We start from the raw sequence: 23,463 nt of genomic DNA on the forward strand, positions 1-23,463 counted from the left end.
AACTCAACAAAAGTCAAAACAACAGAAGCAAACACTAGTTTTGTGTTCATATTTTATATATCGAGAAAATTTATGAAGTGTAATAATAACTAATCTATGTTAGGGATTATCATTATCTAAAGTCTAAACCCTATAAGGTTATACGTTTAGGGAAAAGCTATGTTTGCAAAGTAAACCCCTATATTCTCAATTTCTTCAATCAAAAGGAAGATTTATTACAGCTAAGGAATTTTAAAAAGCCACCTCAAGACAAATTTGTAAGTGAAGTAAAATCCGATACACAACTATTTCTCTATTGGAATCAAAATCAAAACTGATTTTATTTTAGTTTTATATACACTGAAGTAAAGATGAATCAAATTTTTAGTCCATGCCTTCAAATTTAACGCATTTTTCGACTATTTAATTGAATTTAGTATAAGGACACTTCAGTACAGATCCTTGAAGCTGGCATCCAACATTATATGATATAAACAGAGCTCAATTTACACAACTGTGCCGCTAAAAGTATACACATCATAAATATATATATATATATATATCTATGTACGTGAGTGTAGGAGACAGTTGCTGTTAATATCAGTTCGGTACAATTTTGAGGAGTTCAACATCAAAGAGAAGTGTCTTGTCTATGAGCCCTTGGTTCCTCAGCACAAAATCTAATGCACGTTGTCCCTGCGCAACATAAAAGAGAACATTTTTTTTTTGTCTTTCTTATACTGTTATATACATATAGACATGAAACAAACACAATGGCTCACAGAGAAAGTCATCGGCCTCGGGCCACTCTTGTTGTAGTCATTATCCGGGTATCCTAGTTCTGGCGGTACAATTATCCTGCAATACCAATCTAAATGATTACACTGATTCATTCTAACGTCAGTCACTTGTGTGAGACTTGACATCTCTTCTACACTGATCCAAGGAGGTAAGTTTCTTTTAACTATATGAACTTCCCAATGAAAATCATATGAGGATATGTAGAGTATGAGAGATATTAGAAATATGTTGAACCTTCTGACACCACCGAGAGCCATCCCAGAGACAGCCTCCTCGAAAGCAGGTATCACCTGGAACACCAAAATCATGCAGCATCCCAAAAACAAACAATTCATACCCTCAACAACATAGTCCATGTTTTAAACCAGTACAACCAGCATAGTAACTATAAGAATTTAGAATTGCACACACCTCATTCGATCCCAAGGTAAATTTGAAAAATTCCTTATCGTCTCCCTACAGATTCACAAATAGAACACACAGGTTAAGAACTGAATCATTTGTTGCTAATGAAACAGACAAGAGCCAAAAACGAGTTCATACCTCAAAAGAACCCCCTTTTGTTTTATTGCGAGCTTCAAAGATGCGGCCATAGTAACCTATTGTGTAACCAGCCCAGTCAACCTGACATGCCCAGCTCAATTATAAGCAAACTCCAAATTCTCTAACCATATCAAACTTCTAGATAAACTTGAGACCAAAGGATACAGGACCATAGATATTCCTTACCACAACTTTGTCACCCTTCTTCGCTGTAGGCCCAGCTCCTACTCGCAAATCCTGCACTCATTTCAAATCTCCAAAGTTAAAAAAGTTCACTACGTAGTCTAAACTATAAAAGGATTTGGCACTAAACGAGGGGTGACCTTATACTGAAGACCAGATTGTGTTTCTGTATAATCAGGATACTTCATTTTCGTTTTGCCATAATCTTTTCCTTTAAGCGCTGGCACTGTGAGTTCAGACCATATACCCAAAAGAATGTGGATTCATAAAAAGGAGACATTGATGTATTCAACAATCACTATGAAAATATTCAAAAAGCTGTCAAGCAACCAAAAAGCTAACATCTTTTCTTCCAAAACCAAAACTCCTAACAGAGAACAGCCTCAGAGCAATCAAACAGTTCAAAATTCTAAACTCCAAAAAGGCACAAAGAAACTACTTAACTCAGACTCTGCCTCCAAAAAAAGAGAATTGAAGTTCTTACTGTCAGCGAATTGGGAAGCTGCTGCAAAGTCTCCATCTTTAACATCGTATACAAAGGCTCCAATCAACAAACTAACAGAAGAAACCAACACTTTTCTGCGATCAAACTCTCCAGTGGTATGAGTACACCCACAACTCCCACCTGTTTTTGTTTTTTTAAACACAATCAATTCACTACAACTTAGGAGGAGAAGGCAATTCAATATCGACAGAGAGGAAAACTAAAGATTGCAGAAGCGAACTGGTAGAGCGAAGAGGAGAGAATTCATCTGATTGGTCGGCTAATCGTGCAGCCACAGTCGTCCGGCATCTCTGAGGAAATTAAAAAACGAGAGATTTCAGGAGACTAAAAGGAAGAAGACGAAGAAGAAACAATGAGACGGTACGGCGTCGTACGGTGGTGGTGAGCGGTGTGGATTGAGGGAGGTAGCCAAAGGATGAAATTGACGCCATTTCACTGAAACTGAAAAAAAACTAAAACTTTGGTTGGTACGTCTCCTGAGAGATAAATTATTTTTTTTCTTTTTGTAGAGACTTCTAGTGCTTCTCTATATAATCCCAAATTAAGTACATAATTTGTAATAATTATTTGGATCTTTAAGGTTCCTGAGAGATAAATACTAACTATTTGTATATCAGATCGTCACAAAATAGTTTCGTACACAAGGGTTGGGAGAAAGTGATGATGTAGTGTGTGTGCTATGGAAAGGGAGAAGTGATTGTTACAAAGAGGTTTTGGTCTTTCTTTGCCTACCTTTCTTCTAGTAAGTTACAACAACGTATTAGATAGACCTGACTACGCAGATGTAATCCATTTTTATTTGAAACCAAAATGCAAATTCTTGGTACATAGATGATAGAATAAAGAAGACAAAGACAGTCGCTGGTTCTGTTTTCAGTGAAAATTGTAACTTACAGATACGGTAAAAACTAAATAGTAACCTCCTTTGAAGCATCGTGCAAAGAACAAAGAAGACAGAAGAGCTCACAATGTGGAAACATCAAGCAAAAGCCTTTTTATAATAACAACATTAGAATGCATAAGGGTTGAGTAACCAAAGCCAAAGGTTCTTCTTTTATTTTATTTTACCCACCAAAACCAAAATGATGACTGTTTCTCTCAATGGCTGGCTAGTTTGAGAGTGTTGGCCTTCTCTTGCAGAGTACCGAGCAGACTCTCGAAACTCTTCTTGAACGAATCTACTCCTTCATCTTCCAACTGTTCTCCTACCTTGTTCCAGTCTATTCCCAGCTTCTCTAGTGCACTGTATACCCCTTCTGCTTCTGATACATTCGCATCTATTGTCCTCTTCACGATTCCATGATCTGCGAATGCTTCCAGTGCTTGATCCGGCATGGTTGACACCTAAAACCACAACCAAAATAATGGAAACGTTTGTTTACATACATAATTCAGAGCCTATGAATATACTTCCTCTACAGCCTTTTGATCTTCAGCATAGACTTTAATATTGAGCAGTGAAACATGAGAGACTAAACAAACAAAGAAATGACTTACAGTGTCAGGTCCGATGAGAGGAGCGACATATAAGGTGTCAGAGTATGCTGGATTCTTAACACTTGTCGATGCCCAGAGAAGCCTCTGCTTCTTGGCACCTTTCTTAACCAAAGCTTCCCATCTTGGCCCTGAGAATTTCTTCTGGTACAGCTTGTATGCTAATGCAGCTTGAGCCACAGCAGCCTGCAAGAGTAAACATATCCTGTGTCATACTCTCATACTCGATATTCACATTGGCTGGTGTATGATTCTCAGCAATGAATAGAGCTTTTACCTTCCCACGGAGATCTAGAGCTTCTGGGGTACCAATTTGCTCAAGCATCTTGTCCATAAGAGTATCCACCCGACTAACAAAGAAGGAAGCAACACTGGTAACTCTTGAAAGGTCATCAAGTCCAGACGCCTCGAGACCATCCAAATATGCATCAATCACTGCTTCATATCTAGCGATTGAGAAGATAAGCTGAAACATAACAGAACAAAATGAGAAAAGATTTGGAAAAACTTAACATCAGTGCATCCAGATAATCAAATTCATTCAACACCCTTGGACTAATCCAGTGATCTAGTACATCATCACACTCTACACTTGCAATAATAAAAACATGAAATTTAATGATAAGACTCTAGGATAACATACCGTGACATTGACGCTTATCCCAGCTGCAATGACATCCCTGATGGAAGGAATACATGGAGCAGTAGCAGGAATCTTAATGTAGACATTACGACGGTCCACAACCTTTTGAAGATATTTAGCAGCTTCAACAGTGCCTTGTGTATCATCAGCAAGCCTAGGTGAAACTTCAACAGAGACATAGCCATCAGCACCATCAGTCTCATCATAGATTGACTCAAAAAGCTTGCACGCATCCTGTATATCCTTCACCACAAGTTCCCAATACGCGCTTTCAATGTCCTTCCCGGATTCCACAAGTGTCCTAAATCCAAAAAAATCATCCAACTTTATTAGAATGAAACTACAAGTCAAGACAAATCACAAGAATATATGTAAACAAGAGTACCTGAACTGATCATTATAAGCATTTGAAGTGGAAATAGCTTTCTGGAAGATCTGCAGAGGTTTTGAAACAGTAAAAGAGTAAAGACAAATGAACAAACCACATAGTAAAAAGCAAAGCCAAACACAAGAGAGGTGATGGAAAAATTACAGCAGGGTTGCTGGTAACGCCTCTAACACCACGAGCAATCAAGGGTAGAAGATCTGTGACTGGACGGCATAGATTATCATACCAAGGACTCTGACCTTCCTTCTCGTATAGATCGTGAAGAGGTGTTCTTTTTCCAGCTGTTCCGTTTCCACCAGAGACTGAACACCTCACACTGCAAAATTAACACCAAAAAGAAAACAGAACAAAATCAGATTTTTTTATTACCAACTAAATAAAAGAGGAACCTTGATTATATTATATAGCCTACACCATGAGATTCGAGTTACGTTTCCAGGTCAAAAAAGATCATATTTTTTTGGTGTAGATAGATAGACTTACAAGAGGGAAGGTGTTGATTGTTGATTATAACGAAGGGAAAGGTGAGAAGATGAAAGCTTTGCGTTCAAAGTGCGGAAACTGATGGAGGATCTGGGCAAGACAGAACCTGAAGAGGAAGATTTGGAGTCGAGACAAGGTGTGCGGGTAAGATTAGCGAGATTCGAAATGGTTGCCATTTTTTTTTGGGTCGGGGGATGTATGAAAGAGTTTTTCTTTTCTTGGTTTGATCGATCAAAGAAGAATATAACAAAAAAAAAAAACAAGAAGGGGAAACAAATGGGGTTGGTGGTGAGTTTTTGAGTTAGGTCGGGAACGCTAAAGACGAACTTTAGAATCATACGACTTCTATATATCATGATGGCGATATTTGCTATTTTAGTTGACTATTTTTTTTTGTCATTTTTTCACATATTCTATTTCTTACAATTTTATCCAAATATATCTTAGCTAACATACAAGAAATAGTTATATATTCGATTATAAATCTAACTTATGTCGAAAAAAACATCATCATGTAGTAATAGTGATTAAATATAGAATTTTTAGTATTGGTAAATGTGATTTTAAATTTTTAACACCAGATTAATCAGTCTGAATTTAGAAAACAGCTGGTCTGATGTATATGAATAAAATAATAACAGATAGAGGCATAGAGCGGTTGCCTTATGATAAACACGAGAGGTTGCTTAGTTTTGGGTGTTTGGCTTGTGATTAGTTAGTAATGTAATGGCCGTTGTTAGGTCGCAAGGGTCGGAAAAAGTCACTTCCGTATCACTAAAGGAAAACAAATAATTCATCGTCCACTCCACAATGGTTTACCCATATCAAGAGGTTTTGGCTTTTGTGTGTGCAACCAGTGTAGCTGACTACTAGGGTAGGGCTGGGGTTGCTACGACCGGGATCCACTTATTAAAAAGGTCAAACCATTTTTCTTAGCTAAAATTTAGAAAGAATGAACATAAATCAGATTAATCTGAATCAAATAATTTCTTTTGTCCCAATATGCTTTGTGTACATAACGAAATAATCTAGAAAGAAATAAAGATCTAGCTATATGCCCCTTTTGCATGACTGACAAGTGACATTGTGACAAGTACTCATTCACGGGATCGTCTTACGATTACAATTTCTACTTACTTTTTTTGTAATAGATAGTCATAGATAATCAAAGCCAATATTTACTTTTAGATACAAGAGCTCATACTTGTAGTCTGTAGACTTTATCTGCAGTTTTGGGATATGCTACATGTGTATGCATTGCTACATCAGTTTTAGTGAGTGAACATTGAGATCTAAACTTGGAACTCAAAACGTAATTGCAAATCCAAATTGATGATGACGCCAAGAATCTTGAGATACGTTATAGGAATCTCTCTCATACAATATCCATACGATGAACAATAATAAACACAGACTAATGAATAGAGTCACGAGCAATAGATTAATCTTAGCTTGGGTATACGTTCAACAAATATCACAAGTTTGTATTATTCAGCAAAAAAACAAGACAAATCTTGCTTTCAAAATGCCGGATTCCGGAATATTAAAAACAATAAAAAACAGATGAAGTTCATTGAGACCTCAGACACTGACTGACTGACTGACGTGAATTATGTAATCAACCAATGAGTAACTTATTCTCTTCCAGGAAGCTGTAGGTTGGTACTTCCAGGTTGTATGGTGCAGGACCTTTCCTAATTCTTCCAGAGATATCATAATGCGAACCGTGACACGGACAAAACCAACCTCCATAATCACCAGCATTAGGCAAAGGGATGCATCCCAAATGAGTACAGACTCCAACCACAACTAACCATTCTGGGTTCTTGACCCTGACAGAGTCTTCTTGCGGGTCCCTCAGGGATCCAACATCCACACTATTGGCCAGCTTGATGTCATCTTCTGTTCTTCGCCTGATGAAGACGGGCTTTCCACGCCACTTGACTGTAACTGTGGTTCCCGGTTCGATGCTCCCTAGGTCAACCTCGAGGGATGCAAGGGCAAGGACATCTTTACTTGCAGACATGCTCACCACAAGCTTCAGAACAAGAAGGCGGATAACAGAGGCATATACAAACCTTCCACCCGACAAGACAAAATAGGCGAATGCACGCTTGCTAGGGTCACCAGGTGGGTAACGCTCATGGTTATGGTCGTCATAGACAATCTTTGAGTTAGGTGCTTTGACAGCCTCCACGGTGGCTGGGACTTCCGAACCAAAACCTATCTCATTTCCTTGAGCAAGAACTTGGGAAGAGAAACCTGAAAACAGAAATGATACATCAATATATATATATTCACATCAATAAGTATTAAGCAGTAGAAGACTAACACTGAAAATTAATGTATAAGCTTCTATAATAAAACACAGAATCCTTGAGGTATAAGATGCAGGAGCAGGAGTATGAGATATATCCAAAAAAAGATACTCTAATGGATGCAGAAATCAAGAAACCAAATTCAATGATCAATATGAATACGCAAGATTAAAACTTAGATATCAGGAAGCTAGTGCTTATCACACTAAGGATTACACAACACAAGGATTTACAAACAGGAAGCCTTCCTCCTTAAACAAAGGATTATCTAAGAACTTGCGAATTCATATTCGATCAATAAACTCAAATGTCTATTTCCTAAAGAAGTGATCATACAAGTAGCAGGAAACAATAGAAGAATAATGAAGGAGCATAACAGATTCATCCAAACAATTCTACTATAATATCAAAATTCAGTTGAAACTACACTACTCTTATCAACAAAAGAAAAACAAGCAAACAACTCCAATGCTCAGATGATGTGTATTACAAACATGCTTAAAACAAAACAAAACAAAACGCCCAAGCAAAGATCTCAAATAGCTATTCTCATCAAACAAAAGAATAATCTCAGAACTGGTCAATTTATACCCGATCAACCTAACCAAAATGTTCATTTCCAATTAGGACAAAAGAAGTAATCATTGAAGGCATAACTACTAATCCATTAAGGAGAAATGGTAAATCAAGCTATAATACAACACCTTCTAGTTCATGAAATTCAAAACAGATGTCACGTCAATTTGCACAGATCATCGCCCAGATACAATACTAACAATCTCAATCATTCGCAGGACTCTTACAAGCAAAAAAAAAAAAAATCATTTTTTTTTTTAATAGAACCATTCAATCAATGAATCTGTAAACAACATCAGAAATGAGAAAACCAATCAATCAAGAGAGAAAGTGGTGTAGATCAGCAGACCTCTGATAAGGCTCCGCTGGAAAGAATTGAAAGATGAGAGATCTGCAGATGGGACGGATCTGGGAGCTGAAGCGGAGTCGGCTCCTCCATCGGAAAGGGTATGGTCTCGGGAGACGACAAAGGAAGTCGCAGTCGAAGATCTCTGAGAAACAGAGAAAAGTCTCCTCCCTGCAACTCTCAGCATCTCTGCTCAAATTGGGTTAATGGCCGAATCTAGGGTTTCGCTCTCAGAGCAAGAAGAAGAAGAAGAACACAATCCTCAGGTTACACAGAAAGACTAGTCCCCTTTAAAATTTTTGTCTTCGAGAAAAGGTCAATTTGTTTTTTGTTTTTCCTTTTTCCCTTCTAATTACCTTATTAATTAATATTTTAATTATACTAGTATATGATTTTGATGACGTTTTTGTTGGTTTTACGATATAATTTAATTTTTGAGTATAGTTAACATGTGACATAAATATTTTTATTTCAGTATCATTAAAAAAAAAAATAGATTTTTAAAAATTACACGTATGTTTTTTTTTTGTTAAAAATTATTTAAACTTAACTGGAGTATTATGCAAATCTGTTGTATGTTGCGACGATGAGAGAGAGCCTTCTCTAGTGACTACTTACTAGCTAGGGTCACCACGTTCTTAGGATTCACAGCGAGACGTCAAGGTAAATAATAAGGAGGAAGACATTCTCTAACGTGAAGTCTTTCTTGGGACACCACCACAATAGAAGCAGCAATATGTAGTGTTTCACCAATGAGATTTAGAAGCCTCGAACAAAGGAGGACATCATCAAAGAAGTAGTAGAATCATGGATAACCAACAAAATGAGTAAATGAGGCTAAGATACAATCCGATTAATGACAGCATTCATCAAAGTAAGTAGTCTCAGACTTTTCATTATGGAAGACAAAGTATGGATCAGTTTGAAGTTGAACTTGAAACGTCTTCAAAATGTTTTCTCCAGAGAGAACATGAAAAAAGGTTTACAAATATTCTCAAACACCTCTAACCATACTCTTGTGGCTCGATTGTGATGTGATGTAAGAACAGGAGCTGAATTACCGGCTGTAGCAGTAGCTGAAGTACTACATGACAAACTTCTTGATGTACAACCTGAAGAACTTCCCGATAAATTGCCTGAAGTACTTTTTGGAGAGAACCAGCTTGTACCAGTTGAGGAGAACTATGATATCCTTCCGATATGTGCAAGAATCAGAAACAAACATACTTTGGAGCTGACCACTGGAACTAGAAGTGATGCGGACCTTCAACGGGCTGAAAGATCATATCGTTGGAATGGAACCGTTGCACTCTTTTTCCCTTATCTAGGGTTTTTCCCAATGGGTTTACCTAGAAAGGTTTTTAATGAGGCAACCTACTTCCACATATCTTCCTACACATATTCCAATGTGGAAGATCAAAGAAAGTCACCCTTGTTTCGAGCTAGTTCAAGGCATGGTTCAGGGAGCCCTTCCGCAAGTCAATCATCACTCAAAATGGACCTTTCCATAAATGGCTCAAACCAAAGCATCCCTTGGCGTCCTGGAGAGCTTCTATATCACTTGGAGACTTCACCACACATCTTAGGATGCACCCCACCTCACTTGATTAGGTGGATCAAGTTAAAGTGCAACTTCCCTTATTTGGATCTAATTGTCTTTATGACACAACGGTCCTTTCCTTATTCAATGGTGCGCCTTTGTGAGACTCTCAAGACCATCCAGAAGCTTCCTAGAATGTATCTAGACGTCCCAAGAAACCACAACTTTGGCCCCAAGTTATCAAGACTCAAGGTGCATCACAACTTTCCCAATGTGGCCGATATTCTCATTCAATTCCCAAAGATCATGATTTTCATTAATTATTGTGATTTCTTTCTTTATTTTAGCATTTAGAAGTTGTACTCGAGCCCCTTATAAGCTCTATTACTTTGTACTTTGGGAGACACGTTTTTGCATAATAAGAAATTTCAGTTTGCTTCAACACTTTGTGTTTTGAATCAAATCCTTGTTCCTGCGAGTTCTAGGTAGTTTGTGGAATCAAAAGACTTAGGTTTCGTGTAGAGTCTCTGCTTGCGAGGAATAGCCCTTGGATCATATTCTCTAGCCCTCGGTGTTGTGGAATCAGCATCAAACCGGTTACTCTCCATCAGATCGCTTCCGCCCAAGCTTCTAAGTCTTTGAGTCCGTGAGTCTTGTCTTGGTGGATTCCGAGACTGGTATCATTGGTATCAGAGCTTAAACGCTCCTATCTTACCAGGTTATTTCGTTCCTTGTTTTGTTTTTTGTTTTTATTCAGTTTTAAAATTTCATACAAAAAAACCATAAAAAGTCTATATTCGTTTGTTATTTTGCTTGAATTTTATAAATTTAAAAAAAAAAAAAAAAAAAAAAACTCGTAAAAATTATTTTCTTTCTGTTTTAGCTTATTTAAAGTCTTAAAAACCCATAAAAATTTTTATTGTTAATTTTAAAATTCGTTTGCTATTTCTGATTTGAATTCTGTTCCGATCTGTCTCAGTTTTTTGTTGTTTGGCTTAGTTCAGATATCTATTGATCTCTCTTGTTTATCTTTGAATTTTGCAAGGAACTATGGGTGACGAAAATCCTATCACACTAGAGACCATCATGACTACACTCACTACCATGAACGTCAACATGACAACCATGTCAACACGGCTCACCCAACTGGAGCAAATGAATCAGAATGCACCACCACTCGTCCAAGGAAGGAACCTGCAGCCTGAAGCTCAAGGAGGCAACTATGATCCTCATCAAGAAGAGGAACCACCAGACTTACAACCTCAACAGCAGCATGTGGCCTTTGATCAACCCAATCGAAGAGCTCAAGGAGACCGAAACCGTGTTCGTGAAGATGAGAGAAACCTACCACCTGAAGTGAAGCTCACTGCACCTACCTTTGCGGGAAAAATTGATCCTTCAGCTTACTTGGAATGGGAAAAGAGGATGGAGCACCTCTTTGAGTATTATCACTACACAGAGCCAAAGAAGATAGTCCTAGCTGTTGCAAGTCTCACGGATCATGCACTAGCTTGGTGGGACAGAGAAGTAGCTGAGAAGAGGAGGCTTAGATACCAACAAATCACACGCTGGCCTGACATGAAGTTTGAGCTTCGCAAAAGGTATGTACCACCTCATTATTACCGCGATTTACTAAAACAATTTCGTGCTTTGTTTCAGGGATCTAGGAGTGTAGAAGAGTATTATGAGGAAGTTGAACTCATAAGAAGCCGTCTCGAGCTTGAGGAGACCGAGGAGTCTCTCATGTCCCAGTTTGTAGATGGCCTCCAAGATCGTATACAACGCAAAGTGGAGACGCAGCCCTACCACTCCTTACAGGAAGTTCTACATCTCGCCATGCAACGTGAGCAACAAATAAAAAAAAAGACAAATCCCCGGACTAAAGCCAAAGACACCTCGTGGAGCCAGCCACAACCCACAACGGTTCAAGCACCACCACCGCAAACTATAGACAAAGGAAAATCCATTGTTGTTGATTCTCGTTTCAAATCAAATGTTCACCGTGCCGAGCAAGGTAAGTCCTCTAACCCTCAAAGATCACATGAAATAATTTGTTATAAATGCCAAGGCAGGGGACATGTGGCGAAAGAGTGCCCCAACAAGCGAGTCATGGTGATCACCACCGACGGTTATGACTCACAAGATGAAGTCGATCCAGTGCAAGCCGATGCAACCACCATCTATGCCGATGAAGGTGAGCTGCTAGTCATACAAAGAGTACTCTCAGCCCAACAAACAACGAATGAACCTGAACAAAGAGAAAACTTGTTTCATTCTCGTTGCACCATCAAGGATAAGGTATGTCACTTAATTGTGGATAGTGGTTCCTGCACTAATATTGCTAGTGTTACTCTTATTGAGAAGCTAGGACTCAACACCACTAATCACCCGAGGCCGTATAAGCTCAAATGGCTTAATGACAAAGAGGAGATAAAGGTGTCAAAACAAGTCGAAGTGCCATTCTCTATCGGAAAATACCAAGATCAAGTCTTGTGTGATGTTGCACCCATGCAAGCTGGGCATGTTCTACTTGGTAGACCTTGGCAATATGATCGTGATGTCCAACATAACGGGCGTACCAATCACTATTCGTTTAGCCTCAACAACAGCAAGTTTACTCTTGCTCCATTAGACCAAAAAGAAGTTCGTGCAATGCAAGCAAAATCAAAGGTATGTGCTAATACACGGTTTAGTTGCTATGTTGATAAGTCCTATTTTCCTCCAATCACGGATATGACGCACTTGTCTTTGCCAAAAGACCCACTTTCAGATTTTGGAGCTAAAAAGGAGCAACTTATAACACCCCATGGTGTATCTATCACAGTGAACCACACGCCTACACTAGAGTTGAATGCCGCAAAAGGAGTCTACCACTCAATGCTGCTCCAAGATGAACCACCTGATGCACCAATCCGCCATCAAGCAAAGCAATACTAAGGTAAGACTTTAGAGTCCCAAAACCGCATGAAAGCTAACTTGCTTTCTCTTGATGCAGATAAAATAGTTTCGAGGTCGAAACTCATTCAAGGGGGAGGGGATGATGTAAGAACAGGAGCTGAATTACCGGCTGTAGCAGTAGCTGAAGTACTACATGACAGACTTCTTGATGTACAACCTGAAGAACTTCCCGATAAACTGCCTGAAGTACTTTTTGGAGAGAACCAGCTTGTACCAGTTGAGGAGAACTATGATATCCTTCCGATATGTGCAAGAATCAGAAACAAACATACTTTGGAGCTGACCACTGGAACTAGAAGTGATGCGGACCTTCAACGGGCTGAAAGATCATATCGTTGGAATGGAACCGTTGCACTCTTTTTCCCTTATCTAGGGTTTTTCCCAATGGGTTTACCTAGAAAGGTTTTTAATGAGGCAACCTACTTCCACATATCTTCCTACACATATTCCAATGTGGAAGATCAAAGAAAGTCACCCTTGTTTCGAGCTAGTTCAAGGCATGGTTCAGGGAGCCCTTCCGCAAGTCAATCATCACTCAAAATGGACCTTTCCATAAATGGCTCAAACCAAAGCATCCTTTGGCGTCCTGGAGAGCTTCTATATCACTTGGAGACTTCACCACACATCTTAGGATGCACCCCACCTCACTTGATTAGGTGGATCAAGTTAAAGTGCAACTTCCCTTATTTGGATCTAATTGTCTTTATGACACAACGGTCCTTTCCTTATTCAATGGTGCGCCTTTGTGAGACTCTCAAGACCATCCAGAAGCTTCCTAGAATGTATCTAGACGTCCCAAGAAACCACAACTTTGGCCCCAAGTTATCAAGACTCAAAGTGCATCACAACTTTCCCAATGTGGCCGATATTCTCATTCAATTCCCAAAGATCATGATTTTCATTAATTATTGTGATTTCTTTCTTTATTTTAGCATTTAGAAGTTGTACTCGAGCCCCTTATAAGCTCTATTACTTTGTACTTTGGGAGACACGTTTTTGCATAATAAGAAATTTCAGTTTGCTTCAACACTTTGTGTTTTGAATCAAATCATTGTTCCTGCGAGTTCTAGGTAGTTTGTGGAATCAAACGACTTAGATTTCGTGTAGAGTCTCTGATCCTTACGAGGAATAGCCCTTGGATCATATTCTCTAGCCCTCGGTGTTGTGGAATCAGCATCAAACCGGTTACTCTCTATCAGATCGCTTCCGCCCAAGCTTCTAAGTCTTTGAGTCCGTGAGTCTTGTCTTGGTGGATTCCGAGACTGGTATCATGATGTGACCAACGTCTAAGAACTTTAATATACGAAAGGAAGCTCTAATACAAACGATATATGTACTGATAAATAGGCCTAGCACTATTCAAAATTCTTTTCAAATAATAAACAGACTATGAACAACAGTGTCTTTTCACCAGATGAGACAGATGGTAAGTCATACAATGACAAGTTTGTATTATTCAGCAAAACAAGACAATCTTGCTGAGGGACCAAAGTGTGAGGAAAGCGCTACAATGCCGGAAAATATTAAAACAAAAGCATATTATGATCATTCAGACCAAGACACTTGACTCTTGCTTGTGTTTTATTCATTAACCAATGAGTAACTTATTCTCTTCCAAGAAGCTGTAGGTTGGTACTTCCAGGTTGTATGGTGCAGGACCTTTCCGAATTCTTCCAGAGATATCATAATGTGATCCGTGACACGGACAAAACCAACCGCCATAATCACCAGCATTAGGCAAGGGGATGCACCCCAAATGAGTGCAGACTCCAACCACGATTAACCATTCTGGGTTCTTGACCCTAACCGAGTCTTCTTGTGGGTCCCTGAGGGATCCAACATCCACGCTATTGGCCAGCTTAATGTCATCTTCTGTTCTTCGCCTGATGAAGACGGGCTTTCCACGCCACTTGACTGTAACAGTTGTTCCTGGTTCGATGCTCCCAAGGTCAACCTCAAGGGATGCAAGGGCAAGGACATCCTTACTTGCAGACATGCTCACAACCAGCTTCAGAACAAGAAGACGGATAACAGAGGCATATACAAACCTCCCACCGGACAAGACAAAATAGGCAAATGCCCGCTTGCTGGGGTCACCAGGTGGGTAACGCTCATGGTTATGGTCGTCATAGACAATCTTTGAGTTAGGTGTCTTGACAGCTTCCACGGTGGCTGGGACTTCTGAAGCAAAACCTATCTCATTTCCTTGAGCAAGAACTTGGGATGAGAAACCTGAAAATAGCATGAAATATAAATCTACCACAATAAGTATTAAGCAACAAAACGTTCAGTAAATGACACTGGAGAAAGGACTACCACAATCAAGACTTGGCGTGAAATCCATGAGATGAAAGACTAATGCTAACAGACTTAACCAAACAATTCTAATGTCAAATTCAATGATAACAGAACTCTATTTAATGCAAAAACCAAGGTAAACAAATTCAATGATCAGATTGCTCTTCATTATTATAGAGATGCTTTCAAAACAGTAACACTCTTAAGCTAAGATGACAAACGTAGCTCTCGGTGTTAACAATACTAAATATCAGATTCTTCTACTGATGCAAGCTCCTGCCTTTTAGCTGCTAATGAATCCGCCAAACAAAGTATAACTAGCTAACATGATGCCCCCACAGACGATAAAACATCAATCTCTCTAATAACAAGACAATTGATGGTATACAAAGAATCAAAAAGGCTTTTTTTCTCAACAAACAAAGGATCATCTCGGAACTGGTCAATTCAAATTCGATTGATCAACAAAACAGAAGTCAATCTAATTCCCTCTCGACAAAAGAATACAGATTTTTTCCAGTAAGGAGAAGAACAAAACGAAATGGTACCACAAGCTCTAATACAAATCATGGAATTCTCAAATGACTATGATTACGAATCTCAATCATTCTCTTGATTCACACAAGCAAAGAAAAAAAGGTTTCATTTTTAGAAATCATTCAATTGATAAAAACTGCAAACAACAGCAGAAATGAAAGAGAGAAAGGGTTTGTAGATCGGCAGACCTCTGATAAGGCTCCGGTGGTAAGAACTGAAAGACGAGAGATCCGCAGAGGGGACAGATCTAGGGGCAGAAGAGGAGTTACCGCCATCGGAAAGGGTATGGTCACGGGAGAGGACGAAGGAGGACGCAGTCGAAGATCTCTGCGAAACAGACAAAAGCCTCCTTCCTGCTACTCGCAGCATCTCTGCTCAATGGGGAAAATGGCCGAATCTAGGGTTTCGCTTAGAGCAAGAAGAACACGTAATCCTAAGGTTAGGGATGGCCGATGCAAACCAAAAAGATCAATCCTTTACAACAACAAAAAAAATTGTTGTTTTTTTATTTTTTCGGATATTCCTTTAAAAATAGTCTCCGAGAAAATGTCAATTTGGTTTTTTCCTATAAATACTCCAAAGAAGTAATGTATATATCAAACAATAGCAATGACGGTGTTGTTATTAGATAATTATGTAGCTTCGTGGCACCTTAATGTACTCTTGTTTTTGTCTCGTAAGCAATTCTGTTAAGTGACCAAACAAAAACTAAGGACAATATATAATCTCATTGAAATTTTGACGTCTCGAAAAAACTTATTTCGAAGGAAGAGCAAACAACAACAACAAATGGTAAATTGCAAATGACAAAATTCAAAAACGAGAGCAAGTGGCCAAAGCTATATATTGTTTTCCCCGGAGGGTCCATATTTTTATTTGTCAATTGGGTGGCATCGTCACAAACTTGTTTTCTTGGGGGATGTTTCTCTCAAGATAGATTTTCAGAGGTTGGTGAAGTCCACAGGTTCACGGAGGAGCCTCTCCATCTGCTGTGCCCTTGTCCTGATTGACATGTCCAACACCTTTTGTTGGAACTCTACGATTAGCCCACCGTAGATACTTGGATCAATCTGCAATCCAACATTACCACCATAGACATAGATTCTTAGATTCCGCGTTGGTTACACATCGTAATCGCAAACAAGCCTGTGATGTATCAGATTACATACCTTTTGTTCCACAGTTACTTTTTTCCCTTCTCCAATGATCTCCTGGAGTGTCTCCCTCAGTTCCTTCTCCTCAGCAGGGGGAAGCGGCTGTTGATCAAAATCATTCGTTAATACGATCCAATATGCTGAGTTAAGGTTCTTTAAGAGATAATACTGTATCAAACTATATATATAGCTTACCATGACTGTGGTAACCAAAACTTTGATATCTCCCCTGTGTGCGTTTGTCAGCTGCATAAACTTCTTCACGATGGCATCTAGGTTCTTCAGCTTTCCATTCTCAGCTAACAAAGCTGTTTCAGAAAGCAAACAACTTTATACAATCAAAACAAACATGGTCAATCAAAATCATAAGAAAAAAACTAGGCACTTTCCAAATTAAGTTTAGTTACATACAGAGGAAGTTCTTGGTGGGTTCAGCAAACTTTGCTTGATCACAAGCATCCCTAATAGCAGCCAGTCTTGTCGCTCTAGGAACAGAGGGGTCCTTTGTAAACTGAGCAAAAGTAGGAGCTGTCTTCATAGCCTCAATCATCTCAGAAAGATCCGACTCAATCTTTTCCAAGGAGTTCATTTTCACAGCTGCAATGTATAGCCACGAAGCAAAGTTGCCATTTTCACCAACTAAAGCTATAGGCACCTGAAACAACAACATACACAATGTATCAACTCAACAAGTATAAATCCAAATTCACTTCCAACAACTACAAGAAAACCCAGCTACCCAATGCCTAGACGGTTCTCGCATCAATGCAAAACTCAAGCTTTTACAAATAGTAAAAAGTTGACAAGGGTGTGTAGTGTGTGTACCTTAACATTAGCGGTTGATTGAGCCGAAGCAGTTGCATAGCTTCTCAACTGCTATAGAAAAAAAAATACGAAATATTAAAGATGAATTGATAATATATCTCTGGAAAATCTCAAGAACGATAACAGATACAGACTTCAACAACATTGTAAAACTGAGCAATGAAAACACGATAATTCAATACTCTATTGTTATAAAGCCAATCAGGGGATTAGATCGACTGATAAAATCGATTCTTTACAACAACAAAAAAAAAAAATGGGAGTTAAAGATTCGTTTTTTTAAGAAAAAATTACCGCAGGGAAAAGCGAGGCTCCATGGGGATTGGATCTAGCGGAGGAGACAGAATCAGAAATGGAGATGTTCTTGAAGAAGGAGATCCCTGATCTGAAACGATTAGCCAAAGCCATTTTTTTGTTGTTGTTGCAGATAGATTTTGATTGGAACCCTAGAAAATGAGAATACTCGATCAGCTGCTTTGACGAGAGAGAGAGAGAGAGAGAGCAAAGAGATGCAAACTTGGTCAGGTGAAGAAAATAACTACTAAGTGAAATTGGGCCTTACTGGGCTAACACTAATTTTTATTGGGCTTATTATAACCAGCTTAGGTTGTGATTCGTTTTGCTCAGTCTTTTTTTCTTTTTTCTTTTTAAGTTGTTAACATGTTTTTTTATATAACTACGGTTAAACATGTTACAAATGAGATAATTATACAACTAATGTTCATATTTTTCTTTTTATAAATCAGATCTTGTAGATTAGTAAAGTTTGTATTATTGCTGATCTACAGATATAGATGTGTATTCAAATTTTCCCTATGTGTAGTAGTACAACAATGTTTTTCGATCTTTGTCTATTTTTTTTTTTTAAAAGAAAAGATAACATTGTACAAAATATATATGTATATATGGATGCAATTGGATTTTGAGAGTTTTGTCCTGTTGAGAGCGATACCACTGGGAGAATATGTTTTTTTCCATCTGAAAGATGTACAATGCGTTGTCATTGTCGTTTGACCAATTTTTTAAAAAGGTTTCATTATCATATATAGTAGGCTAGTACCTAATCATCTTTGCAAATTAAGTCTTCAACATAAAGTGAAATGTGACTTTTGTAGCAGTATTGAAAGAGGTACACAAAGCACGATTAGTTTTTAATTAGCAAAACATGATGGTCTTGAACTCTTGATTTTGTTAATACATTACAACTTCACTTGTTATTTTGTTGCAGTATTATTGTTAAAGTGCTTTTTAAACTATCTTTGGATGGTCACACTTATTTAATCTTTGACATTGTATAATGCATTTATGAGTTGTGTGACTTTGGGATCTGTCTGAGGATATGTTTATGAATAACTTCCCACATGGAGAGAGCATTTGTTTACTACATTTGAAATTTAACTTATAAATTTGTACACATAAAATAAAAATATGATACTATTAGATCTTATTTAACCTTTTTAAGTAATGATTAACGTAGCTTAATAATATTTTAAAATCTTTGAAGTAATATATACAAAAATCAAGAACAAGTTTGTGGTAGCAAAAATTAGCAAAAGATCCATCCACACACACACCAGAAATTAGGAGCAGTGGGAAGATGAGGGGTAAAAGTATAATTTCGAGTGGGGGGCAATGAAGTGGCACGTTCACCTGTCGGCACCAGTGGAGAAGAGAACAAGGCTTCTTCTCTCTTTGTTCACATTTCATAATTTGATGAACAGTCAAGTCATCTTCGCTCATTGCAGAAGAAACCCCTCCTCTCCCTGAATCTTCTTGTTTCTGTCGATTTCACACAGTTTCAATCAAGCAAAACGTTTTTAGAAATCTTTGACACCACCATCAAGTAAAGTTTTTTTCTTTCATATGTTTTGTTTCAAATCTTGGAGACAAACTTCAATTGTGTGCTGTACCTGCATTGTGCTTTTTTAGGTACTTTCTTTTGCTTTTTGGTGTCTTTGTGTGATCTATTTTTTAGATTTCAGTACATATCTGCGGATTTTGGTTTTCCTAGAATCAGTCTATTGTAAGAAGAATCTAGAGTATTGATCTCAAGTTTGATTCATCAAATCTAGGATGATGGTACTGAGAGATGTGTATTACTTGCACATTCCAGGGTTTTAGGCTATATGTATCCGTAGTGTTTTGATTTGATTTTGGTCATTGTTTATATAAAAAAAGTTCGATTTTTGTTTCAGATTTGGTTGACTGATTGTGTGAGCATTACCAGAGCATTATAGCAGGTGATGGTTGTGCAACAATGGCTAAGAAGAAAGGCTTGTTCACTGTATTGAAAAGGATTTTTATTTCAGAAGCTAACTCAGAAAAGGTGAGGAACAAAAGGGAAACAAAAAAATCTCATTCTTCTGCTGGTGATGGTTTCTGCGTCTTGTTTGATTCTTCTTCTTCTTCTTATGTATTTCTGCAGAAAGAGAAGAGAAGAAAATGGACGTTTTGGAAGCTTAGGATTAAGAAAAGATTACCTTCCATAACAGCACCTCCAGAGCACAGGACAAGTAATGAATCGTATGAGGAACAGAAGGAGGAAATTGTGTCAGATGTGGGTGAGATCAGCCAAGTATCTTGTAGTCGACAGTTAGATTCCATAGAAGAATCAAAAGGTTCAACATCCCCTGAAACTGCTGATCTAGTAGTCCAGTATCAAATGTTTTTAGATAGACAGGAAGAGGTTCATGCTGCTACTCGGATTCAGACTGCTTTCCGGGGTCATCTTGTAAGCTTCTGTACCCTTTTCTTTTGTGATTTTCTGGAAAAATATTGACTTGTTTTCATGAAATCCTAGTACTGAAGTTATGTTATTAGCTTGTAGTTGTGTTGACTATAGTTGAGTAGGTTAGCTAGAGAGCTAACATGTTTAATGAAAGTTTAGGCTGGAGTTGGGGATTCTGGATGAGTCTAGGATCAGGTTTAGGCAGTGGTTGAGAGCTAGATGACTTCTCTCATTGATCAATTTGTGTACTTTTTTGGTGAATTGAATAAAGGAGTTTATTGGTTCCAAACTTCCAATCATATCAGTATCTGTGTGTTCTGTAACTGTTTACCATCATCCTGATGCAGATATGTCCTGTGTCAATATCACCTATGAAGTCTTGAGAGGCAGATGTGAAACTTTTAAGTGTCTTCTTATTTTCTGGATTTTGGGTTGCTGATAATGTTTTTGAACTTCATTGCAGGCAAGGAAAGCTCTACGTGCCTTAAAGGGAATAGTGAAGCTCCAAGCATATATCAGAGGTCGTGCCGTGAGACGCCAAGCAATGACTACACTAAAATGCTTGCAATCTGTTGTGAACATTCAGTCACAGGTCTGTGGTAAGAGGACACAGATTCCCGGAGGAGGTGCACACAGAGATTATGAAGAGGGCAATACATTCAATGACAACACTCTCAAGGTACGTTTTCTGATCTAAGGAAGGTAACGTTTTGAATACATTGCAGTACTTTATCGGTATGTAAGAAAGCATTATATTTTCAGGTGGACACAAACAGTCAAAAGAGATGGGACGATAGTCTTTTGACAAAGGAAGAGGCAGAAGCTGTCGTCATGAGCAAGAAAGAAGCTTCACTAAGAAGAGAAAGAATAAAGGAATATGCAGTCACCCACCGGGTATCTCTATACGCTTCTTTAGTGTGGAATTGTATTGCTTTATAAGTTTGATATTGACCTGACCACTTGTTCCTTGTGAACATCAGAAATCAGCGGAGTCATATCAGAAAGGGAGTAACACGAAGTGGAAGTACTGGTTAGACGAATGGGTAGATACTCAGCTAACCAAAAGCAAGGAGCTCGAAGATCTCGACTTCTCCTTGAAAACAAAACCTAAAGAGGAAACTTTGAATGAGAAACAGCTTAAAACTCCAAGGAACTCATCACCAAGAAGATTGATGAATAATCATAAAAGACAAGTTTCAATAAGCGAAGAGGAACAAAGCCCTGCCACGGTGGCTGTAAGTACACCAACTTATATGGTTGCAACAGAGTCAGCAAAGGCAAAGTCAAGATCTTTAAGCTCCCCAAGGATAAGACCAAGAAGCTTCGACACACAGTCGGAGAGTTACTCACCGTATAAGAACAAGCTATGCTTAACCACCTCAATGATGAGTGAAGCACCAAGCAAAGTCAGGATAGCAAACAATGGCGGTAATACTAGACCAAGTGCATACCAGCAACGGTCACCAGGGTTAAGGGGATTTAACATAGGCCCTTTAAAATCATGCAATAATAGTAATACTCTGTTGAACGATCTGAGCATTAATTCAGAAAGATCTCTACCGAGCTGGAACAAGCAGAGTAGCTTGAGATGAGTGGGATATTGAAACCCTGTATATACATCATACACATACGTTCTTTTAAGTGTCACAGTCTCATGTGTATCCAAATCTTCTTTCGTTTTTTTTTTTTTTTTGTTTACATTTCTTTGTCATCTCAACTTCAATTGGCTAATTTCACAAGGACAATAAAACATATTGTCTTAATACCAAATTGGCTAGTCACTCTATAGATGAACAAATCTATTTCATAGGTTTGTGTGTATATCTAAACCAAACGGCTATAACGACGTCGTTTAGGAAGGAAGGAAGAGATCGCAAGCAAGGGTTGGAGAAAGTATGTCACTCGTAGATTACGACGATTCTTCATCCGACGAAGATGTCTTAGCCGCCGAGGAGAAGCAATCACTCCCACAACCGCAACAAAAACCCACTCCAATTCCTCCAACTAGACAGTGAGTGATTCTAGGGTTTCTGAAATTGTGGGATTTTTTTTTTTCCGATGAAATAAAACAGTTATGACTAGTTTTGATTCATATAGCTTAGCTTTGAGGCTTCAAGTACTGTTCTTTAGTATAGATGCGTTTGTACAAGAATCTTAGTTTGCTAAAGTGAGTTCCTTTTGTTGATTTGGATCTGAATCAATTCTGATTTTGAATGAATTGTTGGTGTCAAGGTTAAGTCTAGAGCATTGTTTGTGTAAAGTTTTGGCCTTTTGGGTATTGATGTTACAATATCTGTTGTGGGGGGGTTTATAGGAGATGTCAGCAGGAAGAGAGTGTTGAGAAGCTACCAGATGCTTTGTTTCTTCTGGAGTCACCGACACTCTCACAGGTGACTGGTGGTGACCATGCTTCTGTTGTTGCAGCTGCAATGGCCGAGAGTGCGTTACGGAAGAGGGACTTGAATAGGAATGCTTCTTCTCACCCTCGTCGTCCCAAGGTACCGAGAGGAAATTTGCCTCATTCCAAGAATATTCCTGAAACTATGGGTAATGTGCTTGTACCTCCTCAGCTCAAGGGAAGGTTAGTCCCATCACCTTGATAATATTTTGGCTCGTTTCATTTTCGTTTTCACTTTATTTCTTAAACTTAGAATACTATGGAGAAAGGCTATGGACTCTGGAGTGTTATTGTTAACAATCATTGAAAGAGTTGAATAGGGACTTTGTGCGTTTTAGGAGGTTATGTATTGTTGATATTCTGGGCATTTTTATGAGAAGTAGCTCCTGAAATAGATGCAGTATCTTGTTTAGAACACTTTATGATCTGAATGACTTGTGATTTTATTTATCTGCAGGAGCAATGTTGCCACAGAGGATATGAGCAGGCTTTTTGTGAAAAAACGCCAAGACTCCTCCAAGGCAAGATCTCCAAATCAGGAATAGTTTTGTCAAATTTGAATGGTTTTATATCTGTCTAATTGTGTAACATTTGGTGCAACGTGACGGTGGTATGTTGGCAGATACGCTGATCATGTACTTTTCTCAATAATTTACGACTGAGATTACCATTATGCTAAGTGTTTTAGGGTGACATGGTGATTTCTTCGATTAATTCTTAGTGTAAAAAATATATGGCTTGATCATTTTCTATTTTTTGAAATTTA

General features: G+C 38.4%; 7 protein-coding genes across 12 annotated transcripts; 2 read left to right on the forward strand and 5 right to left on the reverse strand.

Moving 5' to 3' along the window:
- Nucleotides 1-448: 448 nt before the first annotated feature.
- Nucleotides 449-2,741, reverse strand: LOC104769559 (peptidyl-prolyl cis-trans isomerase FKBP19, chloroplastic). The gene is made up of 10 exons (XM_010493789.3): nt 2,386-2,741; nt 2,232-2,301; nt 1,991-2,131; nt 1,647-1,732; nt 1,510-1,560; nt 1,324-1,404; nt 1,192-1,236; nt 1,015-1,070; nt 762-837; nt 449-675 (listed from the first exon to the last, which is right to left on the reverse strand). Exons 1-10 carry the CDS (start codon nt 2,440-2,442, stop codon nt 580-582), a joined length of 759 nt encoding a protein of 252 aa, XP_010492091.1. The 5' UTR covers nt 2,443-2,741; the 3' UTR covers nt 449-579.
- A 45-nt stretch (nt 2,742-2,786) lies between these two features.
- On the reverse strand, nt 2,787-5,422 carry LOC104769560 (uncharacterized). The gene is made up of 7 exons (XM_010493790.3): nt 5,020-5,422; nt 4,681-4,852; nt 4,534-4,583; nt 4,149-4,449; nt 3,783-3,971; nt 3,509-3,691; nt 2,787-3,355 (listed from the first exon to the last, which is right to left on the reverse strand). The coding sequence occupies exons 1-7, from the start codon at nt 5,373-5,375 to the stop codon at nt 3,110-3,112; spliced, it is 1,497 nt and encodes a 498-aa protein (XP_010492092.2). The 5' UTR covers nt 5,376-5,422; the 3' UTR covers nt 2,787-3,109.
- A 1,015-nt stretch (nt 5,423-6,437) lies between these two features.
- Nucleotides 6,438-8,701, reverse strand: LOC104769561 (cytochrome b-c1 complex subunit Rieske-1, mitochondrial-like). The gene is made up of 2 exons (XM_010493791.3): nt 8,263-8,701; nt 6,438-7,281 (listed from the first exon to the last, which is right to left on the reverse strand). Exons 1-2 carry the CDS (start codon nt 8,444-8,446, stop codon nt 6,638-6,640), a joined length of 828 nt encoding a protein of 275 aa, XP_010492093.1. The 5' UTR covers nt 8,447-8,701; the 3' UTR covers nt 6,438-6,637.
- A 5,412-nt stretch (nt 8,702-14,113) lies between these two features.
- On the reverse strand, nt 14,114-16,197 carry LOC104769562 (cytochrome b-c1 complex subunit Rieske-2, mitochondrial-like). The gene is made up of 2 exons (XM_010493793.2): nt 15,781-16,197; nt 14,114-14,989 (listed from the first exon to the last, which is right to left on the reverse strand). Exons 1-2 carry the CDS (start codon nt 15,959-15,961, stop codon nt 14,346-14,348), a joined length of 825 nt encoding a protein of 274 aa, XP_010492095.2. The 5' UTR covers nt 15,962-16,197; the 3' UTR covers nt 14,114-14,345.
- A 104-nt stretch (nt 16,198-16,301) lies between these two features.
- On the reverse strand, nt 16,302-18,125 carry LOC104769563 (ATP synthase subunit O, mitochondrial). Of its 2 annotated transcripts, none has more exons than XM_019242299.2 (6): nt 17,866-18,125; nt 17,572-17,622; nt 17,158-17,401; nt 16,942-17,054; nt 16,762-16,848; nt 16,302-16,662 (listed from the first exon to the last, which is right to left on the reverse strand). In XM_019242299.2, exons 1-6 carry the CDS (start codon nt 17,977-17,979, stop codon nt 16,534-16,536), a joined length of 738 nt encoding a protein of 245 aa, XP_019097844.1. In that variant the 5' UTR covers nt 17,980-18,125; the 3' UTR covers nt 16,302-16,533. The 2 variants fall into 2 exon arrangements, with proteins under 2 accessions (XP_019097844.1, XP_010492096.1); XM_010493794.2 differs by having other exon boundaries at nt 17,572-17,619; nt 17,866-18,107.
- Nucleotides 18,126-19,081: 956 nt separating this feature from the next.
- On the forward strand, nt 19,082-22,069 carry LOC104769564 (protein IQ-DOMAIN 11). Of its 4 annotated transcripts, none has more exons than XM_010493797.3 (6): nt 19,082-19,414; nt 19,767-19,897; nt 19,997-20,302; nt 20,763-20,978; nt 21,062-21,193; nt 21,280-22,069. In XM_010493797.3, exons 2-6 carry the CDS (start codon nt 19,829-19,831, stop codon nt 21,889-21,891), a joined length of 1,335 nt encoding a protein of 444 aa, XP_010492099.2. In that variant the 5' UTR covers nt 19,082-19,414; nt 19,767-19,828; the 3' UTR covers nt 21,892-22,069. The 4 variants fall into 4 exon arrangements, with proteins under 4 accessions (XP_010492099.2, XP_010492098.2, XP_010492100.2 ...); XM_010493796.3 differs by having other exon boundaries at nt 19,103-19,500; XM_010493798.3 differs by having other exon boundaries at nt 19,103-19,500; nt 19,799-19,897.
- LOC104769565 (uncharacterized) lies at nt 21,943-23,370 on the forward strand. Of its 2 annotated transcripts, none has more exons than XM_010493800.3 (3): nt 21,943-22,310; nt 22,614-22,880; nt 23,155-23,370. In XM_010493800.3, exons 1-3 carry the CDS (start codon nt 22,195-22,197, stop codon nt 23,240-23,242), a joined length of 471 nt encoding a protein of 156 aa, XP_010492102.1. In that variant the 5' UTR covers nt 21,943-22,194; the 3' UTR covers nt 23,243-23,370. The 2 variants fall into 2 exon arrangements, with proteins under 2 accessions (XP_010492102.1, XP_087360494.1); XM_087504368.1 differs by having other exon boundaries at nt 22,043-22,310; nt 22,724-22,880.
- Nucleotides 23,371-23,463: the final 93 nt, after the last annotated feature.

Source organism: Camelina sativa, chromosome 20 (assembly GCF_030686135.1).
Source record: "Camelina sativa cultivar CO46 ecotype springtype chromosome 20, ASM3068613v1".
NCBI classification, from domain to species: Eukaryota; Viridiplantae; Streptophyta; class Magnoliopsida; order Brassicales; family Brassicaceae; genus Camelina; species Camelina sativa.

What these genes read in the sequence shown, in the direction of transcription:
- LOC104769559 (XM_010493789.3), bottom strand. Translation starts at nt 2,442, where the DNA reads ATGGCGTCAATTTCATCCTTTGGCTACCTCCCTCAATCCACACCGCTC. An exon ending in CCACACCGCTCACCACCACC is followed by an intron (nt 2,302 to 2,385) that starts GTACGACGCCGT and finishes TAATTTCCTCAG; the next exon opens with AGATGCCGGACGACTGTGGC. An exon ending in CTCTCCTCTTCGCTCTACCA is followed by an intron (nt 2,132 to 2,231) that starts GTTCGCTTCTGC and finishes AAACAAAAACAG; the next exon opens with GTGGGAGTTGTGGGTGTACT.
- LOC104769561 (XM_010493791.3), bottom strand. Translation starts at nt 8,446, where the DNA reads ATGCTGAGAGTTGCAGGGAGGAGACTTTTCTCTGTTTCTCAGAGATCT. An exon ending in CCAGCGGAGCCTTATCAGAG is followed by an intron (nt 7,282 to 8,262) that starts GTCTGCTGATCT and finishes TTCTGTTTTCAG; the next exon opens with GTTTCTCTTCCCAAGTTCTT.
- LOC104769565 (XM_010493800.3), top strand. Translation starts at nt 22,195, where the DNA reads ATGTCACTCGTAGATTACGACGATTCTTCATCCGACGAAGATGTCTTA. An exon ending in CCAATTCCTCCAACTAGACA is followed by an intron (nt 22,311 to 22,613) that starts GTGAGTGATTCT and finishes GGGGGTTTATAG; the next exon opens with GAGATGTCAGCAGGAAGAGA. An exon ending in CCTCCTCAGCTCAAGGGAAG is followed by an intron (nt 22,881 to 23,154) that starts GTTAGTCCCATC and finishes ATTTATCTGCAG; the next exon opens with GAGCAATGTTGCCACAGAGG.
- LOC104769560 (XM_010493790.3), bottom strand. Translation starts at nt 5,375, where the DNA reads ATGATATATAGAAGTCGTATGATTCTAAAGTTCGTCTTTAGCGTTCCC. An exon ending in GCTTATAATGATCAGTTCAG is followed by an intron (nt 4,450 to 4,533) that starts GTACTCTTGTTT and finishes TTTTGGATTTAG; the next exon opens with GACACTTGTGGAATCCGGGA. An exon ending in GGATAAGCGTCAATGTCACG is followed by an intron (nt 3,972 to 4,148) that starts GTATGTTATCCT and finishes GTTATGTTTCAG; the next exon opens with CTTATCTTCTCAATCGCTAG.
- LOC104769563 (XM_019242299.2), bottom strand. Translation starts at nt 17,979, where the DNA reads ATGGCTTTGGCTAATCGTTTCAGATCAGGGATCTCCTTCTTCAAGAAC. An exon ending in AATCAACCGCTAATGTTAAG is followed by an intron (nt 17,402 to 17,571) that starts GTACACACACTA and finishes TTGTTGTTTCAG; the next exon opens with GTGCCTATAGCTTTAGTTGG. An exon ending in AAGTAACTGTGGAACAAAAG is followed by an intron (nt 16,663 to 16,761) that starts GTATGTAATCTG and finishes GTTGGATTGCAG; the next exon opens with ATTGATCCAAGTATCTACGG.
- LOC104769562 (XM_010493793.2), bottom strand. Translation starts at nt 15,961, where the DNA reads ATGCTGCGAGTAGCAGGAAGGAGGCTTTTGTCTGTTTCGCAGAGATCT. An exon ending in CCACCGGAGCCTTATCAGAG is followed by an intron (nt 14,990 to 15,780) that starts GTCTGCCGATCT and finishes TGCTATTTTCAG; the next exon opens with GTTTCTCATCCCAAGTTCTT.
- LOC104769564 (XM_010493797.3), top strand. Translation starts at nt 19,829, where the DNA reads ATGGCTAAGAAGAAAGGCTTGTTCACTGTATTGAAAAGGATTTTTATT. An exon ending in CTGCTTTCCGGGGTCATCTT is followed by an intron (nt 20,303 to 20,762) that starts GTAAGCTTCTGT and finishes ACTTCATTGCAG; the next exon opens with GCAAGGAAAGCTCTACGTGC. An exon ending in TCAATGACAACACTCTCAAG is followed by an intron (nt 20,979 to 21,061) that starts GTACGTTTTCTG and finishes TTATATTTTCAG; the next exon opens with GTGGACACAAACAGTCAAAA.